The sequence below is a fragment of the Columba livia genome, chromosome 10 (genome assembly GCF_036013475.1).
Source record: "Columba livia isolate bColLiv1 breed racing homer chromosome 10, bColLiv1.pat.W.v2, whole genome shotgun sequence".
In the NCBI taxonomy this organism is placed as follows: domain Eukaryota; kingdom Metazoa; phylum Chordata; class Aves; order Columbiformes; family Columbidae; genus Columba; species Columba livia.
The window spans coordinates 16,790,812-16,811,833 of record NC_088611.1 but is presented as its reverse complement, the minus strand read 5'-3'; the positions used below and the strand labels follow the sequence as shown (position 1 = coordinate 16,811,833).

The 21,022-nt window shown below is 41.1% G+C and overlaps 1 protein-coding gene across 1 annotated transcript in view; it reads left to right on the top strand.

The window, feature by feature from the left end:
• The window catches only part of PTPRG (protein tyrosine phosphatase receptor type G), a 401,446-nt gene that overhangs the window by 83,275 nt on the left and 297,149 nt on the right, over window positions 1–21,022 (top strand). The window contains exon 2 of the mRNA XM_065075568.1: window positions 5,403–5,507. Coding sequence (XP_064931640.1) covers window positions 5,403–5,507 — 105 coding nt within the window. The remainder of the gene's footprint in view (window positions 1–5,402; window positions 5,508–21,022) is intronic.

The following is a 21,022-nucleotide window of genomic DNA, read 5'->3' as shown; positions in this document are numbered from 1 at the left end:
AGCGTTGCAGTGTATTCAGCTCACCTGCCTCTCTTTAGCGCAATCCAATTAAAATACAGTAAATACACAGAGATCAAGATGCTGCTTTTTTCAGTGAGACTTGCTTGGAGCTTTAGGCTTGCAGATGGCTAAGTGTCTTGGCTCACTGATCTCTTAAACTCCACTTAAGAGATGATACAAAAGCCCTTTGGGTAATATTTCTGTGCCCCCTCCCCCTTTTAAAATGCAGCGTTGTGCAGTCTTTGAGAAAATAGTGGGTTTCTTGTTTTTGAAAAGTTTCCGTTGTACAGGTACTGATTTGATAAAGAACTATTTGCTAGCATTCCTTATGATTTAGTGTTTTTTGATATACACTAACAGGAGTTTATTTTTAACCCACCTCCTTTAAGTGTTTTCATAGTGTGTCATTACTCCAGATTCCAATAGTCAAGACTCTTGCCTCCCAAGTCTGGCTTGTTTTCCAGCCGCAGCACTAGGTTGAACTACATCAGTTAAGAAGCATGTCCACATTACGGCTAAGACTAAAACTGATTCTACTGCCAGTATAGTCCACAGTGGCAAGTCACAGAAAGATTATGAGCTGAGCAACGTGTGTACCTTTGACTTTGTACCATTCTTATCATAACAGCTGAAAACAGATTTGCGTGCAAGCCTTGTCTTCAAAGAAGGCTTAAAAGAATCTGAGTTTGGCACACGATCTAGTTAATTTGCCATCGTAACTAATAATTTCACCATTCAGACATAAAGTATCGACCTTAAAGGATTTTTCTTACATAGCTGATGGCTTGATACCTTTTAAACACTAATGCCGAGGGTATAATCTCTCTGAATAGTATAATAGCTTTATATTTAAGGTAGATTGGGGATAAAATTTTGTGTTTGCATGTGAACTATGAATACCAGTAGGGTATTCAGGCAGGAATTACCTTATCGTACCTTTGAGGGCACTTATCAAATAATTTTTATTGGAAAGTTAATACATCGAGACAGAGGGAATGGAAAGCTGATCAGAATGCTAAGGCGGATCGCAGCATTGCATTGCTTTTGCTGTCTGCAGATATGCGGCATGGGTTGATTCATTTAGCACATCATCTAAAATCATGTAGCTTTCAGTACCGATGAAAATTATATGAAATTGTGTGTAAGAGATTCCTCCATGTTAGCTGTGAAGAATCTTCTGTTCCTCGCAGGACTCGGATGGGCGCAGCACAGCTCTGCTGGCTGCAGGTGTTCCGCTCCATTGACACCAATGCTGCACCGGCTGCCAGGGGAGTTGCTCAGGATTTAATTTCACGCTTGTGTATCTAAGTGTAAGATCGGTCCCCTTCTCTTTCAATCGTGTATCTGCAAGTCTCACACCATATATTAGGGTATTCATTACTCCTCTGCCATCAGCGTTGGCATGATGAATTAAATAAGCCTTGCAGGGCAAGGGCTTCTGCTGTCCCTCCTCGTGCTCTTTGCCTCCTGCTCTGTGTGTGCCTGTGTTTCACCCCACCCCTCTATTTTGGCTGCACCGTTTTCAGCCTTCCTGCAGCATGTTCCTGCCCCTCCTATTGTCCCCATTTCCACTTCCCCAGCTTTTCCAGGGTTCTCACAAGAGAGGAGCCTCCCCGTGTTTGCTCCATGCCGGACCCGTCGGTCTAATTGCTGGCTTTTCTCCAGCATCCAGTTCTGCAGGAGTGGAGCAGGAAACCACTTGGCTGCTCGCTGTTCCTGAGCTGTTAACTGTCTCCCAGCTGAAAAAGACTTGTGGAAACCTGTGGTGATTGGTACTAATGTAACTTTCCCAAAAGATTTTCTCCAAAGCTTGTTTGGATGTTAGAAATGCTGAAGATGTTGGTTGAGTTTGAGTACCTTATATGTATAGCTTCTGAAACCGTGGAATGTTTCAGAAAAATTGATAAATATACTCTAATGGCTGGGGCTGAACAAAATATTTTAGCTGTAGGTATTTTCAGTGAAAGGAGCAGACTGAGCAACACATAGGTGCTGGTTAAATTTTGATTTGTGGTGTCAAGTTGTTTTAGTTGGAATGCACATGTTCAGCCCCCCTCATTCCCCAAATCTGGAAGAAGTAACAATTCTGCCTGAAATGTAAGATGGTTTTGATAAAACACTTTGTTTTTCTGAAATAACTTGACTTGAATGCTTTGGCTCTTCCAGACTTTTATCCGAAAAGCCGCTGTGTGCTCTGTTCTCTACCTTGTCCCTCTTCAGTATGAGAGAGCCCATTGACCCCAGTTGACACCACAGAACAAAAGCACCATGAAATTGAGTCTGTGATTTCCTGATGACTTTACCAGTATAAGATATTGCCAACAATAGCTATTTGTTCCCACACTGTGTTGTTGGAGTGTTTGTGTGGCTTCGCGCAGGAATACGTGGCTGTATGGGCTGGGGAACTGAGCCAGCTTAGGGAAGAAGGTGGTGTCATGATTTTAAACAGAGACAGACCATTACCTTTCTAGTTCACAGCATGGCCAGAGATCTTGACCTGTCATCCTTTTCCCAGAGTTTCTGCAGCTATCCAGTAAACATATATCTTCTCTAAATTGCTAATGACTACTGAATTATTGCATGTTTGCAAGGAAACTATCAACATTAATGCTGGGCTGCCTAACAGTGGTGCAGGATTTTATTTAGAACAGGATGTTCCAATTTGTTTCTTTTTTCAGTCTTACAGAATATATTTAGGGATATAAGCAGTGAGTTCCTTCCCACAGTTCTCTTGACAAATACTTGAGGTCCCATCTTGGTTTGTAGCATCCTTTTTGGTGGAAATAAATTTGTGTGCAGCTTTGGTTCTTCACCATTTTTAAGTATAGATGAATGTATAAATCTATTAAGTGTTTATGCAGAAAACTAAAACTGCATAATTTCACAGGAATGTCAGGTTTTTAATTGCATAAATAAGATGCTGACTGAAGCAAATGTTCAATTTCACATTGAAGTTAGGCATTCATAAAGGCTTGGATTTGCATAACTTAATTTTCTGCACAGAGGATACTGCAAATCAATGGTATGATTCATAGCCATGCCGTGATTGCCATGTGGCTTTTTGACGATTCAGACTCAGAGTACAAAGGGTTTTACAACTTCAGACGTTTTGCACTGACTCAGAGCCTTTTACCTTCAAGAAAAACAGATTATTTAAACATTTTCTTTCTTCTGATGGTAATGATGGCACACAGAGGGGCTCACTGAACAGATACCTGCAGGAGGACTTATTCCTTGGAGGAGGCAGGGTGGAATCTTCCTTTTACCTGCAGGAATCAATTTTTCTGGGCAACAAACCCCCACAACTATTTGCCTCCTCTATGTAGAGGATGCTCAGAAGGAAGCTGCTGTTGTCTTGCATTTTGTAATAGGGAGGGACTTTAAGTGTATTTCTCAGCATGCATGACTTTGAAGTGAATAATTGGGCTGCTTTTTTCTGATAGCCTTTCCAGCCATCAACTGAGGTATTTCTGTGTTCTCTTCCTTGGGATTTTCATGGTCTCTGATCTTTGAGGTGTGGGTGTGTTGTGTTTGGGGTTTTTTGTGTGTTTTCCCAAGAGGGTTTGGGTCTCCACATCCCTCACCTATTCTTGCCCACTTAAATGAGTGCTTGTTCCTTCCCAACCAGTTAGATGTATTAGGGTAAATCAGAAAAAGAAAAAAAAAAAAAAAAAAAAAAAAGGAAAAGAAAAAAACCAAGGTTATGTGTTATACCGTCGCTTACAAATCCTGCTAGCATGATGTGTTCCAGTGCTTCTAGTTTGCATCCTGGAGTGAATTAGCATTTAGAAAGTTGCCAAGAAATCTGCAGAACTCATTCAAATCAGAGGGTCGTAATAAATGGTACAATTAGTACCTTTGCTCACACAAGAGAATATTTGGCAGGGGCAAACCTGTAATGCCTTTCCTGAGATTGCATGAATTTTCCTGCCTCTTCTGGATTCCAAAATCTGCCCAAGTCCGTGATCCACGTTGCAAAGTGAAGGTTGTCTATAGATATGGGTAGCCCTCAGACACAGCATGTTCTCTGCTACCATGGCACAAAGGGGTGTCACCCAGAAACTCTTCTATAAGGAAAGAAAGGCAAATTCTGAGTTACTGGTGCTTGATGTTCAATGAAGTTCTGTTACCAGCTTAGTTTCAGCGCAGCTGTAATTTGTCAGGGAGTAGAAGGGAATACAGTACTCGGTAACTGCATGCGGGTAGCAGCGCTTTACATGGTTTTCTAAATCTTTAATTTTAATTATTCAGCTAGTTTCTTACTGATCATATTAGTGGTTTGGGAGCAGTTGGACTTAAATTTCCATAAACCAGTGCTGTGCCTGCTTGTTATTCTCATTCCATATCTGCAGATCTAATGTTTTTTTTGGTCTGTGTTTATTATAGCACAATAGCTTTTGGCTGCGGTGCTCTGAGAAAGTTAGTTTAATTTATTACAGAATCTTTACTGACATTTGTGAATCCACACACCTCTGGTTTAGTTCAGTCACATGCATAAAAACAGTAAACAACATTTGTACATAAAAGCCCCAAACTAGCCATGACCTCATGGAAGCTATGCATTTCTTTGCAAGAAAATAAAAATAAATATTGAGGTATAAAAGAGAAATGCTGGGATGCAAAGCAGGATGCATTCTTTTCTGTTTTGGTTGATGAATTTAATTCCTTTTAGCTTGTAAAGTTGTACAACAATTTTTTCATTACTGGCCTCTCCCTTTCGTACCGTAAGGCATTGGGATTGCACGTGGGATACTTTTTCTGATAAACACACCCTTCCCCTGGCTAGAAAGCTGTTCTATGGGCTGCCTTGCTCCAGTGAATCGTGTGAGGCGATGCTGCACCAGCGTTGCCCATGTTTAGGCTTTGACCCAGGGAGTCTGCAGGCTGCATGGGGAGGAGATTCATTTGGTCTTGACCGAAACTGCCCTAGGTGCGATTTCCAGATGTGGTTTAAAATAGGTGCAGTTACCAAAACCAAGATAACACCATAACAGCGTATTCCACATGCTTCCATCTGTTTTCTTTTAAGGATATTGATAATTTGTGTTGAGCTACCATTAGTAGTTTGGTAGTCACTAGCAAAATAACCCAACTTTTGGGTCTAGACAGAGAAAGTTTAGTCATGTCACGGCTCATACTTGTTTGCTTCTGTATATCAGAATATGTTTATGGAAATTACTGGAGTTATGCAGGCATGTGCCAGATGACAATAGTGGCATCAGTGAGTCCTGGCTTGTCTGAGTCATCTTTGGATGTTCCAGGGGTGAGGAACATGCCAGTTGATTTTTTTTTAAGTAACGCCAAGTTTGTAGTCTCTGCTCAGCAAAGGTTTAAACTTCACAGTGTAAAGTCCAGGGAGTAAATACCACTTTTCTAACAATGCCCGCTTCTTCTCTTCACAGCTCTGACTGAAGGTTATGTTGGCTCGCTGCATGAAAACAGACATGGGAGTTCTGTGCAGATACGGAGGCGAAAAGCTTCAGGGGATCCTTACTGGGCATACTCAGGTGAGTTGACTTCTTCAGAGGCCTGAAACGTCTCCAAAATCAAATTGTTTACTTGCTTTTTGTTTCTGCTACACTCAGAAATAGTTTCAATTAGCTTTACAGTGTATTTTCTTTTGCCAGCTCCTTTGCAAAGTCCCTCTACACACATGCTCTCCTTTCTTGCATTCCTGCCATTTATCTGCAGGATTTGCCTTATTACTCTGCTCCTTCTCACACTCTTCTTTTAGTTTTTCAACATGCCTTGAAAAAGGAATATTCCCACAAACTTTTCCTTACACTCCTTGTCCAACCAGTACATTCCCGAGCTCACCATTTGCTACCCTATCGAGTTTTCTAGAAAGACTGTGAGCATCCATATATACATCCAGATAAAAGAAAACCTATAAATTTTACAATTATTTCTTTGCATGCATGTGTATTTGTGGTTGTGTATAAGGACAACAACAAGACCTGTCAGTGCAGCATCACAGCAGGATGTGTGATGCTGAGAAGGTAGGATATTGGGAGAGTATCTTGTTTGTCCCACTGCTCTTGTAAGTCTTATGGAAAACCTGATGTGTCTGCACAATTTTGAAATGCCACAAATCAAAATTTACTTTGGAATTATGTCTTTGTATGGTTTGACAGTTGGTTCAGGTCTAGAAGATTCCAGGTAGGTATTTGAAGTTGTTAAAAAACCCACCAACTTGAAGTCATGTTGATAATCTATGTCCTCTGTGGAAGAATGTGTAATATGTAGAAAGTTTTTATGAAGACTTCAAACATCGTAACAAACTTGTGGAAGATCTGAGATGCATTTCAAATATTTGGTGCTCAGCCAAGAGGCATGTTGTGCAGGTCCAGTTTTAGCTGAAGAAGTTCTTTCTAAGAAGTCTGAATACTGATACCAGATAAACAGACAAATGTTAATTTTAACTACCAACTCCTCTCTTTGATACAGACCATAATTTTAATTGAATACGAATTATAGGTAAGCTTAGAGTTGGGGTTTTTTTCCATTAATACACAAAGTACCAGACGTCACAAGTTTTCTCGATTAGATCTCAAAATACAAGCTGTCTCATTTGCAAATGAGGTCACACAAGTGAAATACATCTAAACATTTTGGTAATGTAGGACAAATGACTGGTTTTTGTTTCTGTTACTGAAAAATGTATTTGAAATATTCGTTATGGGCAGTTAAATCAAGATGTTTTAAAAAAAGGTGAAACACTGGTGGAATTATTCTGTTGTCATGTGTCAAAACTCTTTGCCTGAGCTACTGAACCTTTTTTTTAAACTTGTCCTGCTTTATAAAAAAAAAAAGACCCCAAAACAAACAAAGCAACAAAACCCCACAAACTTGCCACCCATCAGTTTATGCATAGACAGTTTTCCTAATTTTATTTTTGTGATTGGTGTTCTTCCTTTATGAGTAATATCACTTGTTCACCCCTCCAAAACAGCTTTTACCACCCACGAATCCTTTTAGATTTATGTCAAAATAAAATATGTAGTCCTCATGTGTAATTATACGTTACCTTTTGGGGTTTTGCATCCTTTTGTCTATTGATAAATCTCCTGCTTCTATGAGGAAAATAGCCAATCTGTTTTTCAGAGAACAGATAGTGACTTCTCAGCTGTCAATCACATGCCATTCTACCTGATTAGTGCTCTCTAATTGGAACCTTTTTGTCACTGTTGCTTATAAAAGGAGTAAATTAGGAGATGAAAAAGGTGGGAATGATATATTTACCAGCACTTGTCAAGAAGACAGAAGAGGGTACAATATCGTTTTCTCAGGATGCTTTGTCAGGCTACTGTTTGAATGGAGTGACTTGAGATGCCATTCCAGGGGGATGTGGTTCGGGACCAAATATTCCAGCTGCAAGAATTCCTGCCAAAGGTTTAGTGACATGAAATACTGGTGTGAGCAAACAGATTTGGTACTTAGTGTCCTGGCTGTATGGGTTGTGCGTGTCCTGCATCTGAGCAAGCCCATCCTGGAGGGGGATGGAGGTCTGGGCTCCTCCTGAGCCCTCTTGCGGTCTCTAACCTGGAAGGAGGAGCCAGGGCCACGTGCTAAGTGTGGATGCTGAGATGCAGGCAATAATTTGAGTTGTGTCTGAGAGGGAGAAGGCAAAGGTAAGTAGAAGCTTGGTAAAGACATGGTTATTTGAAAGGAATTTTCCAGTGTTGATGCTCTGTCCTGTAGGAGTTTCAGCATTGCCAGCGTTTCATTGAGAAAGCGAGGAAAATAAGATGAGCAATTAGGTGGGGAAAGGAGCCTGTGCTCTGTTAGAAATTCAGTGTTTCTACAGGCGCTGCTGCTTTGTCCTAGCTTTTTATATGCAGAAGTTTCTTTCTCTTTCCTCCCCTCACTTGGTTCTTTCCAGCTCCATGCAGGATTTTCAGCCAGTTCAGCTTGTCTTACTTGTTATCTTCTGTCCCTATTTGCTCACTAAGGGAATGAGAGGTGACGAAAATGCCTAGCTGCTGTGTTTAGGTTCAAGATGGGAAGAAATGGTGGGTGACAGAGCCCAGATGCCAGACAGATGTTTGTTTCTAGCAGAGCACAGTGAGGAGGATGATGATTGTGTTATCTGATTCTTTCTCCTTGCTTCCTCGTTCCCTAGAATATTTCCCAGGAACCCTGAGCAGGGCTTGGCTAAGCAGTTTATGTACTAACAATGTTTGTCCTGAGGGTAGGGTTTTGGACATGACTAGGAAGTTTACATCAAATGAGCCTACAGAGAGTGGAAACTTTACTCTGCAGTAAGCAATTAGCCTGTGTCAATGAATTCCAAGCTCTTTTACAGGCATTATCTGGTAGGCTGCTTCCCTTCCTTATCCTCAGATGGTTAGGCCAGCTCCCCTCTGCTTAGTTGTACAACATCTGCTGGTCCGGCCCCAGCAATTATGGTCAGGGAAGAAAGTTCTGCTAGACTGTGCTGCTGAATCTAAAGTTTCTTCCAGGGGAGTTTGCCAACTGGATAGATAAGACCAGGACAACTTCTGGCAGCCGTCAGTAGGCAGGCTTCTGTTGAACCCAAGTATTGACCAGCTCACTGATGTCTCTGCTGGGCCTATAGTAGGCTGAACTATGGCTTTATATTGATTTCATTTGAGCTGTACTGATTTATAGCAGTGGAGGCTTCTCAACATTTATGTCTGTGCCTGCCTGCTTGCAGAGCTTCTGTATTTTTGGGCTTAAGTGTTCTGTAGTAAATCCTGAAGCGGGGATGGAGAGGTCTGGAAGCAGGCAGCCAGTTGTGGTTTTCCTGCCTGGAGGTGGAAAAAAAAGGGCACAGCCATATTGCAGCGAGCCCTCAAGTCTTTATCTTCCACAGAATATATCTGTCCTATATTGTGCTTTCAGAGTAATTCCTCTGCAGCCTGTAGGAAACTCTTCCGCTGCTTCATGCTCTTGTGGAGGGTGGTCTAGGGATTGATTTGAACTCTAGAAATCAGGAATTTCCCTGGTTTTGTAAGTGATCTGTAGAATTACCAGGTACTGCCTGGGAATATTACTCCTCTCACACACAAGATTTTAGAGAGGTCTTGTAAACATTTGTATAAGGCACCTACCTACCTAAATGACCCTGTGAACTTTGGTGCCCTGTGCTCATACTACGTGTGCCCTGGATGAAGCCGTGGAGCTCTACCACAGAGCTCTCGCTTCTCTCTCTGATTGTAAAAGAAAGGATTTTAAAGCCTTATAAAATAAGCCTGTTGTGTACAGAAGAAAATCTGACTATAGCATTTATTCCAATTCAGAAATAAAACTCACAAAAATAAAGACTAGATAATTAAATGAAGAAGGCCATTTCAAATGGGTTGTGTCAAAAAGACAGAAGGAAACACAATCAGCCTTTCAGAAGAAACTTTGTTAAGTCTATGCTAGCAGCTCTTTAAACCAATTTCAGAAGTGAGCAAACACTGAAAACAGAAGACTAACTTGTCTTTAAATAGGAACTGCAAGACGTAACAGAAACTGAGATCTCCTAGATGTTCATTTTAGGATTTTTCGGGAAGCTCAAACTACACTTCTAGGGGGATTTCTCTGCTCAGTGTGTATTTGTGTATGTTTTGGCAAAGTATTTATTCCATGATCGTGTCCTATGGTTTGCCAAAGACTTCCGAAATTGCAACTGACCATGTTATTTGCAGTGCAATGTGGAATAGGCACAGCACAGTGAAAGCAAGAATTAAGTGTGGATCCTAAATTTGCTTCAGTGCAGTCTTTTCACAGCTGTCTCTTCTGTTAGGCTAATCACTGAATGGATACATTTGAAATGATTTTTAGCACATCCTTATAATTGCCACAGAACTCTGTGGGCTTCTAATACCTGTAACAGTGAGGGCTAGTAGTTCAGGTATCTTGTCATCACTGTGGGAATATTTTTGTAAATGTATGAGCTGTTTATAAAACAAAACAAACTTGAAATCCTACAGCAATATGCAATTGAAACATCTACCAGATCAAGGGCTTTCTGACTTGCCCTCCCATGTGTAATGTGAGTCTTCACAGAGCATAATATTGCAGACATTTAAAGTTGCCTCTCAGTATCAAGTGTTGCATCTGTCAGTGCTGAGAACACTCTGCTGGTGACCTAAGAAGACCCTATTTTGCCTTGCAATAGCCCAAAAAATGGGTAGTAAGAGGGTCAGGACTTTAGGAGGAATTTACGGTATGAGACGCTGACGCAGATGCTTGTATCTTAAGTGATAGTAGCTCTGAATGGCCTATACCTACTCATGTCTGTTTTTCTGAGACGCTAGTATGTAAAATTAATATGACAATCACTGCATGAGATTGTGGAAAACCAGTGGCTATGGGGAAATATGCTCCTTCTCTTACTCAAATCGGGAAACTCCTCCTAGAGCCTTCACATATAAGATGTGATGTCTGATCATTCCCAGTATTAACACATGATCAATGGGTGTGGGATGGGAGGTTATGCTGTCCTGGGGCAGGATGTTGTAGGCAATGGTGCTTTTGTCACTGGAGTTTCCATGTTGAGCTCTGATGCTGGGACTGGTGTACCCTGCTCTCTTGATGAGTGTTCTGCTAATCAACCTCAGTGTTGCAAGCCAACTTACTAAATAAATACTTCTAAGTAACCAAAACCATTTGGGCTTCCTGGAGAACAAAAAAGCAGACACTGGCCAACGACATATACATGTTCTTTTTACTCATTTAGCAATGGCTTTGTAAAGAAAACCCTATGCAGAAAATGCACACAGTTTTCTCTTTAATCTTATGGTGTATCCAGGCATCTCTTTTCTCTTTATACCTTTGATCTGTCACTTTCTGTGTGATGCTTCTTTTCTTTACGCGTGTCCTTACTGATGTTTTTTCTGTGTAAAATGTTGGATCCTTTCTCTCTAAGATTCTGTGCAGTTACCATGAACATTAATAGAAGTTAATAGAAGCAAAATAGGCTTCACAAGAGTAGGGATGACCCTGTGAGTGGGGGAAAGTGTCCATTAAGAACAGGAACTGTGGCCATGCTGTCATGCTAGTGGACACTATCAATATGTGAATGCTTTGTCCTACAACACTTAAGAGGTTATTGCTGTCTTTTAAGGTGCTATTATTTAAAATATAACCGGTTGTGAATATAAGAATTGAATGTTCTTCTCAAAAGCAATTGCTGGCATTAAAACAGGAAAGATCAGTAAAGGTTATTTCCTGAAAGAATAGCAAATGGTGTTAACTGTGATGAAATGTAACTTGGTGATGTCCTTTGTAAATGTGTGAATTTCTCTCTCTTTGCTTAGATTGTTCTCATTAATAAGCTGCTAATGCGAATTGGACAGGAAATAATCAGCACATAGTAAGGGAAAGCATCAAGACTTATTGAACTGAGAGGTAACTAATGGCCTATTTGCCATGGTCAGTATTTCACTCTTTCTGTCCCTCGGAATAATAAATCTTGATATTGACCAAAACTCTGGCATACTGCGTGCATGGTTATCATTCCACTGTAAAAGTAGTCACCTCTCTTAAATGCAGGGTGGTCAAAATGAGCATGTTCTGTCTCTCTCTCTTCTTCACTCTTTCAAGATGACTTTCTAAAGAGGAACTAAGCTGAGAGAACTAGGAAAAATATTCACATTAATATCTAATCTGATCAGTAAACTGAGCTTTGAATATTTTATCTGTGTTCATCAGAGACGGATGTTGGTCTTCACTGAACCCTGCTGAAACCAGCTGTGATGCGTTCATTTCCATGTGCAATCTTATTAGAGTAACAGTTGTTCTAGAAATCAATGCTGCACTCTTTCATAAGAGAAACATAGAAAACCGTAGCTTCAGAGTTTGTAGTTACTGTCAAAGCATGAACCCTGATTTTTAAAGTGCACAGCTAAAGCAAATGGTACTGCTGTGTGTTTTCTCAAACAGACAATGCCATCTGTATATTTTGATTGTTTGTATTCTGATACTACTGGGTCATGAGTCTTCATGTCCATGAGCAAGGAACGCTACAAATGTCTTGTCTGCAGAATCCGTACCAAAATGTGTGCTTGCTAGGAGAATGTCAAGGAGAATGCTGTTTATCTTTCTTTAGCTTTTTTGCATTGTGAAGTAAGAAATACAAAATACTATTTTTTTGGTGTTGTTATGAGAATGAAGAAACAAGTTTTCAAATTCCCATCCCTAAGAGCAGGATATATCTTCCTAACCGTAAGCTGGTGTGAATGAGGAATTCACTATCACATGTCTGTGGCAAGTATTTGTAATAACATTAACAGTCTAGTAAGGAGAGCCAGCCTTGCCAGCAGCAGTCCAAGTAGTCTGCATCATTCTTACGAAGCCATATTGCTGGGGAACACAGCTCTGATTGAGAGTCTTGTCACTTACTTTGTTTGTCTATTGGCATGTTTCTAAATAATCTGCTAAGAAAACCTCAGATAGTAATTTAGTTTCTACTTAGACACAGACACGATTTCCTTATTGAATACCATTAATACTGTTTTCTCTCTATTCTTTCCATCTTTTCTTGTGTGCCACACTTACAGTTTACTCCAAGTACTGTCATAGTCAGTCCTGGTATCCAGTCTGTAATGAAATGGTTGACTGAATTTTTAAATGTTGGACATGGTAATGGTAAAATTGCCTTCTATTTTTTTTTTCTTTTGGCAAGGTTTTTTCTGTAAGTTGATTGTTCCCTCAACTTTCATTCTTTCATGAGGTGTTTCCCTACCACAGCACAAAAGTATAAAATAACTGTATCAGATGCTAGATGAAATCTTCAGAGCTTCAGATACAGTTGTTCCAATACTGCGTCGAAGGATTTTTACTTTGCACTGCTGCAATCACAGCTCTGTCTATCTGTGCTGAAATGAGTAAGTACAAAGAGCTGCTTTTGCTGGGGAGGGGAGACTTCTCACTTCTTTAAGCGTACTGTGCTTTTTGTTGCATTTTCTTTCAATGTGAACACTGGGACATTTGTAAGAAACCTCTGGAATGACAACAACCAGTGCACTGTTTCATAAAACTGGAAGTATGCTGAAGTGCAGCAAAAAGTTGTCAATTTAGCATTTCTAGGCATTGAAATAGGAAACACTATAAAATATTTCAGGCTCTTCAGACATAAAAACATGTGAAATGGCTATATATTAAACATACAAAAGAAAGATGGAGTATTTGGGTAGCAGCTGTGATACAAGCTCAGCAAATGGACTGGAGAATATACAGAAGGTTGGAGTCTGTTGCCTTGAGGTTCTTGAATGATTGCATTGAATTTCCAATATTGATTTCATATGTATGTATGTAATTGAACATACATAGGAGAATAAGAATGGGGAAAAAAGGATGCGAACAGCAAGGGTACTGCCGTGAGAAACAAAGCAAGCAGGGAAGCTCTGAATGGCCTTGTAGTGTGTGGCTACAAAAAAAAAAAGAGTAGCTTGGCACAAACATTATTGCAGTAGTCCAAGCACGAAATAGTCAAGGAATGAATCAGAATTCTAGTTGCATGATATAAGTGGAGTCTTTGTATGAAAGGGCTGAACAAGGCCAGTTCTGCAGTTGATGCAGTAGATGTAGAATTATTTCTGTTATTTTGAGATGTCAGATGGTTGCTGTATGTCATTCCCAGCCACTTTTCAGAAGATAATCTTCTTTTCAATATCTCTGCCCCAGGAATTGCCCCATCCCTCCCCTTTCCCAGAAAGTGTCTCCATCTTGCAGAATGCGGCATTGAAGACTTGCAGCTTTTAATCATTATGTTCCTTGGAAAAAACAGCTCCTGCCTGCAAGAGGAGTTCACCCACCACTCCGGGTGTCCCTGCAAAGGGAGGAGAAGGCGGTAGCAGAGCTGCCTTCCCAACAGTGCCTGCCAGTGCTGCAGCATCTGCCCTGCGTGGGTAGAGGTGCCCCATGTTTCTTCTATGTTGAATGTCACGTGCCTGTTAGGGAGAGGTAGAATTAAAGACTCTCATTATGTATGTTCTGAGGTGTTTTGGTACTGCAGTATGAGTGCTCAGCAATTAAGCAAGTTCTAATGTTTACAGTATCTCTGAGGTAGATGTGTTTACCTGGTGGGAACTGAAGGACAGGGCAGTTTAAGTAACTTCTTTGATATACCCCATGTGGCGTAGATCAAAGTTGGAAATTCAGCCTGAGTCGTAGTGCTGTGCACTTTCTTAGGCCACACAGCCAACCTTATCAAATGCTAATTGAGGAGATCTTGGTTGCCTTGGAGACTGTCTCTTCTTGGGGGAGACCATGTCGGTACCACAGATGTTGTGAAGCTCCTGAGCTAACAGGAGGCCTCCCTGAAGGTGATCCAGCTATGGAGCTTAATTCTTCCTTCAGCAGCAAACTGTGGTGGCTGCTCTCTTGAAGCTCTTGGTCTGTTTGTTTGGTACTCTGTTTTTTCCAGTGGAGTTGGGACAATGTTTGGCTTGAGTAAGACGACATTCTTTTCCTAGTCAATGCATTGACCATTTGACTCTGAATTACTAAGTTTTTTATTAAAGACTGCATGTGCCCAAAGAGTTGGATAGGCACACTTTTAACCATCAAATTAAATAAATATGAAATCCTGCAATGGAGTGCAGAGCTGTGCATATAAATTACATCTTTAAACAGCACTTGAATGATTTTATGGAAATGTTTTTAACTCTCCTCTGAACTCCTAAGGGTCATCTCTGTAGCCTTCCTGTCTGAGGGAGGCTATTGGCACTGGAATGATTTATTGAAGAGGTATATTACTCTCTGGTATGAAAGTAATGAAAGCCTTATTGAGGACCTGAGTATCAAGCTTCTGGTTTTGTAGAGCTGGAAAAGCAAGTGGGTTTAATTCAATTGAACCCTGAATGAATGTTTCCTAACTATGTGTTCCCACCCGCTTCCACCTCTTGACACTGCCCAGTTCTGAGGTGAGTGGGATTGTGGGTTGATAATGTTTTCAGGGCAGTTAGTGAGATGACTGATTAATTCATGAAGAATTAGGAGCCTTGTGTCCCTGTTGCAGAGAAATGAAGATTCCAACTTGAACTGACACAGTAAGGACTGGTGGGCATTGCTAACTCATGGAGTCCTTATGGTTGAACCCTCAGTAGGGTGAGATACCTTCGAGACACATAACTGCTTTAAAAATACCTAAGTTGGCTGACTTGACCAGCAAGCAAATCTTCCACCAGAGGAGTCTTTGCTACAGTGAGTTTTAGGTCTTTTATATTTCTCCATCTCAAAGAAAATCCTGCCTTTTGCCTTCTGAATGGTACTGCTGAGTTTAACCTAAGCCAGTCTGTTCTATCCATGGCTGAAGTAAACCCTCCCTCCTTTACATTTCATTTTGAATGCAGTCTTACTTCATGCATGTTTGCTCCACACTGCTATAGGATTACGGCCTTGCAGGCACGTATGCAGATACATGTCTAACCTAGCATAGCTGCTCTAAGGTAAGATCATGTTGTAATCACGGTTGTAAAGACCAGGAAGGCACGAGAGGCTGGTGCCGTGTCTCAGATTACCCAAGTGTGCCTGAACTGAGCTTTCTGAAGCTGGCCTGTACTGCTATTTTTTTTTTTACCATGCTGTAATTAGAGTATTCATACCAACATCTAAGTTGTCCAGCTGCCAGAAAGCTCACGAGGAGCTTGTTTCATGTGGGGCTCTTTATTTCTGACTCACTTCCGAGACTTTCTCAACTGTCTTGATGTATATGAATTTCCTCAGAAATAAACTCAAGAGGAAGTGTCCCTACAGTTGCGTGTGTCAAGGTGATGAGTATTGGCTTGTGGACTGCAGTTCCTATTGCTTTTCCTGTGTGGAACAGTGGGGAAAAAAGTCTCCTGTGTCCTTCCCAACTCACTCGTAATACATTCACACCTAGAGCTGAGGTGACAAAGGTCCCTTACGTGTTGATCATGTGCTTTTGTACTGTGCTGGACCAGGACCTCGCAGGACTCCTTTGGTGTGTTTCACATCATCTGGTCCTTGAGCACTGGGGTTAATCCCATGTGCCGAGCTCCTGTACAAACAAACGGGTAAGTGGATGCACTCAGAATGAAGAATTGAATGTAACATGATTGGCCTTGCATTTGTGTGAATATATATTTCTCAAGTACAGAATTAAGATTTACCCTGAAGTAACAATGGCAGTGAAGTCATGGAGAGTCTAGATCACTTCACGTTCAGTTTTACATGCTGTCTTTTGCTCCCGAGGTGTGGTGGTGTGTCTCAGGCTGCCGCTGAAGCCTTCTGGCCCCTTGGGGTATGAAAAGCCATTTTACATGCAGATGCTAGTCTGCTCCTAACCAGAGGCGACATGAACTATTCAGATAGATTCCAACTTGGAAGCTTCTGTGGCACTTCAGATGATGGTTTTAATTTGTAGTTCTGTTGCTGGAGATTTGAAATTGAGACACTTATCTACATGATACAATCTTCTCATATGGTGGTCTCTGTGCAAGGGGATTTGCCATGTGAACGTAAGTTTGCAGTGAGAATTGGATGTGACTCAAAGAAGGGTTCAGTGTATGTAGTTCAGTTACTCTTTATATCACACAAGGGCTTCCCAGATATCTGCAGGACTTAATTTCTCTCACTACAAACACAGAAGAGTTACCTCTACCTTAAATTTGTACAGGCCATCTGAGAGATGGCTTGGTGTTAAATGCATGAATGGCTGGAGCAGGATGTAATGAGGTGAGGAGTATGAACTGGCGAAAGTACTGAGAGCCTTCTCTTTCTCTGCTGCTAAAACAAAACAGAGATGTGTAGCTCTATGGGTAGCTAAGGGCTTCATATTTCTGTGAAAAGTCTCCAAGGTCTATGAAGCTTTGAGCTTTTCGTGGCCTGCCTCAGTTCCCTCTGGTGACATGCTTCACAAAACTGGTGGCCCTGCTGTAAGATCACCCACTTCTCTCAGGTCTGGTCAGAGTTAGACAGCAGGTTTGAAAGTGGTGGGGGAGGGAAGAGGAATTGGTAGACCAGATGCAGCAGAAGGCTCGAATCCATAAGCCTGTTTCTGCAGGAAACTAGGCTAATCTGTTATGGGCCCCAGTTCAAAATTGCAGGCTCCCATGAGTAGCTTTTCAGAGTATGTGCCAGTTAAGTCCCGCTTCTGCAAGGAAGTCCTTGCAGTTTCAGCAGATGAGTTCTTCAGACTGGAGAACATCTGGGTAGCTCAAATGATCCAAATATTAGTCACAATTATGTCTTGTTGTGCTTAGTGAAGTATAACTCTTCGAGGAAACAGTCCAAGCCCCTGAAACCTTTCCATTTGTGTCCTTCCATGGTCTTGATCATACGTGCCCATGAAGGTGTTCTGCACAGCAGCCCTTGGAAGAGTGCATGTTAGACAACCATCCAACCTTCTGTTTGGCATTAAGAGAAGACCTGAAATTAGGGAAGGTGGTTGTGGTGTGGTACCTGGACATGCATTGCATCTTGTGATTTCGGTATGAACTGGGGTGCAGAGTATGGTAAACATTTTTCAGCTTTTTCCCCTAAAGTACTATTGGAAACTGCAATAAAAAGTAACTGCTGGGAAAGTAGTTTTGCTGAGTTATGCTATTTTGGAAATGCATAATACTCCATAGGCTTTTAAGTGATACTGGGCATATTTGACATTCTTTGATGTTAATTTCCTGGCATATGGACATCTCGACTTATTAAAATAAATAAGTACTTTCAAATTTAATGAAATGATGGAGGAAATGGCCTTTTTTCACATTCACGTCCGCTTCGCTGGATAATTTAATGTTTTAAAATGTAAGTTCATATTAAAGTTTAAAATTCAAGTATTGGTTTTTGAAATTCTGTAATAAAAAGGATTTGCTGTAGGAGAGATGTATGAATTAGTGCGCATGATAACACGATTAACAAAGTCTAGCTGGTGATTTCTTCTGTACAAAACGCTGGCTGTAAATCCTCCTGCTAAAATCTGCAGTGCTGGTCTGGTGGTGGGATCTGCTGGTACCAGGGGCTGTTCCTTTCCTGGGGCAGTGCTCTGTAGCCTCTTGGACTTGCCAGTTACCTGTATTCCACAGTTGAAGGTACGTCCATGGAAGAGGTCTCATATTTTGTTCATTTTGTCTTTTTTTTCCCACCTAATACTGCATTTTACTGTCTCTCAGAGCTTACATAGTAAGCTGCTTGGAGCAGAGACTGTCATTTGTTTATGTTGGCTAGCAACAGAATCTTTATATCTTCTTTTATACTAGATTTGTATATTTGTTTCCAAGGTCTTTGCATCTAGTGAGAAGGAATTCTTCATAGCCTTAGGTGTTACTGTGTTATTAGTAAGTATAAGAAATGCACTTTGGTCCTCTCTTCTGTGCTGAGGGAGGGTAAGAATTCCCTGGAGGATAAGTAATGCTTGATTTAATTGACTGGATATAAATATTTGAGTCCTAAATATTTAATGGAGATCATTGTGTTTGAATGTAGGCATGTGCAGATGATGGAAGTGTACTGTGTGTCTCACATTTCATGAGAGGCTGCTTATGTGCTGTGTTGAAGCCAAGGATGGCTTTATTTCATTTCGAGGAAGACTGGAAACCGAAGAACTTATTTTCAGGGAGAAAAATGGCAAGGGACCCGAATGAAAAACCCACTCAGCTGAAGCAGAGGTGACAAAGTTCACTGTGATTATATTGATTTTAAATTACTGTGTAGAGCTGGGACTAGCCTATGTCTAGTCCTCCTCATGATGAGAAGAAGAAAGGGAGAAGGCATGAATACTCGTCTTTCCCCTGCTTCCAAATATTGTGTTACCAGTGTGATAACTGAGAGCAGTCTTGTCCTCCTGAAGTTCCCAACATGCAAAGGCGTTCTGGTATCCTCAGTGCACTGAGTTGAAAGGGGTAAGAGGCACAGTGAGACTAAAATGTGGTGTTTGGGGGTTTTTTTGTTTGTTTTATTTTTCCCTTAGCGGCCTACCCCTGCACACTGGCTGCCTGAACTGGAGAAGCACATGGTGCCCTGTTAGATGTGTAGCAGATGCCTCCAGTCTGTGTGCACCCCCAGCTCCACCAGAGATGACATTAACAGGAAACAGAGCACGTCTGAGTTGGATGCGTTTTTGCATCAAAACTGCTGCATTGCCTATACCACAAATTATAACTAAGCTAGAATTAATAGCAATTAACAGCACCAATATTCAGCTAGTAGAACTTTCACAGAAAAGTCACTACTGTTTAACTTTGTGTAGTTCGCATTAGTTTCACTGTCAATGAGAAAATTATTCAGTCAATAATAGTTAATGTTTTATTTTAGACCAGTCTTACCTATTTTAGTATCTAGTGTGCCTTTTGGGAAAAAGAACCAAGAGCAAATAAAGCTAATTGCAAGAGAAGTTTTATACGTTATTGTAATGAAACTCTTAGTTGCTGCATGACTCAAAGAGCACAGAAAAATGTCTTGTACCTGCGCTAAATCCAGCTAAGTTGTGAAGGAAGATGTTGTGTCTCCTTGTTTGGTGTGATGGAGAGAATGCCGGAGGCACTCGGGTAAGGAGGATGACTATTTCTGTTTCTTCCCCGTGGTTTTTCAGCAACCTGACATAATGTGCATGCCTGGGCCTATGCCAAGCAGAGATACAGCCTCCAAGTGAGACTTTATTACTACAGTCTTAGATGATTAATTCTGTACCAAATTGTATGGACCTGATTAACCCAGAACACAGCAATAATGCTGTTTTAAAGACCTTTAGTGCATCCATTACTTCTGTTTCCAGTGTACTTCTTCACGAGGAAAATATTTGTTTCTTACCATCAAATCTTCAGGTAGACTCTGGGCCATAAAAATCACCCTGAGCTCGCAGTGCCTTGTGCATTCGTTATGTTTAACTTTGACTTCATTGAGGTGATGTCTGAGATATCCTTACTTGTAGCGGTTTTGTAAGGCCAGAGATTTTTGTCTCTTTATTCTGTCCATCTTTTGCAAATCACTGAATTTTAATGCCTTTATCTAAAAGCATTTTTTGGGCTCTGCTTGTCTCTCAGAAACCCTCTGTTTGTTAAATCACTCTTGAGGTTTTGCATAATTCAAGTCTTTAAAAAATAAAAATAAGTTTTCCTATTATTCCTGGGGAGGCATTGTATCCTTAACAACATCCTCTGGCTTGTCTGAGGAAAGCAAATACACCCCCTTATGCCAATGGCAGTATAAAAACACAGTCTCATATTATTTCTGTAGGATCATGACTTCTGTGACCCTGTGCAGTGGAATGTTTGCATGAATAAATAACATGAAAATGTGCTGCTGGCTGAATTTCCCTACGCTGGCGGAGCAGTGATGGTGTGAAGCAGGGAGCACCCAGTCAGGCACTTGCGCTTCTGGAAAGAAGCATGTTTGCCAAGCCTGGAAATATGGGTGTGCAAATCCTTTATCTGTACAACATGTGTAGCCCAGTTGTCACCTGTGTAGCCTCATCAGAAGGCTCTTGTCCTGAGCAGAGGTTTTGTAGCTGGTAGACAGACAAGTCAGACTTCATATAGGCCTCATTGATGTCTTTCGAGATGAGGGCGCTTCGCAGGGCCAGCTGAAGTGACCTTTGTTTGCCAGCACCTGGCAGTTCTGCTTTCTGCTGCTTTTCAGCTTAGGTCAGACTTGAGCTGGAGGTGATAGACCTGGGTCTCATTATCTGTTCTCATCAACCCTCAATTTCCTTGCCTCTGCACATCTTTCTTCTTGAATATCCATAACAAGGCAGAGCTCTCCAGCCAGCTGTGCTGTTCAGTCTCTCCTGCAAACACTTTTTTGAATAATTGTGCCCTTTCTCCCCAAGACTCACTTTCACAAAAGGATATATTGCCGACTCTTTAGATACTAGATCCCATTATCTTGATGCAAAGAGATAGTCTCCCTTGAGCAAGGAAAATTATTTTTAATCAATGAAACTATAAATGCCATTCCTGTATGGTTTTGAACCAAAGTACTGGAAACAATCTGACAGTGTCCTGCCAGCCAGTGCCTCTGAGAGGTTTCTCAAGCGAACTGCGTACCTGGAGGCTGACAGGGAAAGCTTACTGCTAAAACAAAATCAGTTCCAAAAAGTCAGGTTTTGGCT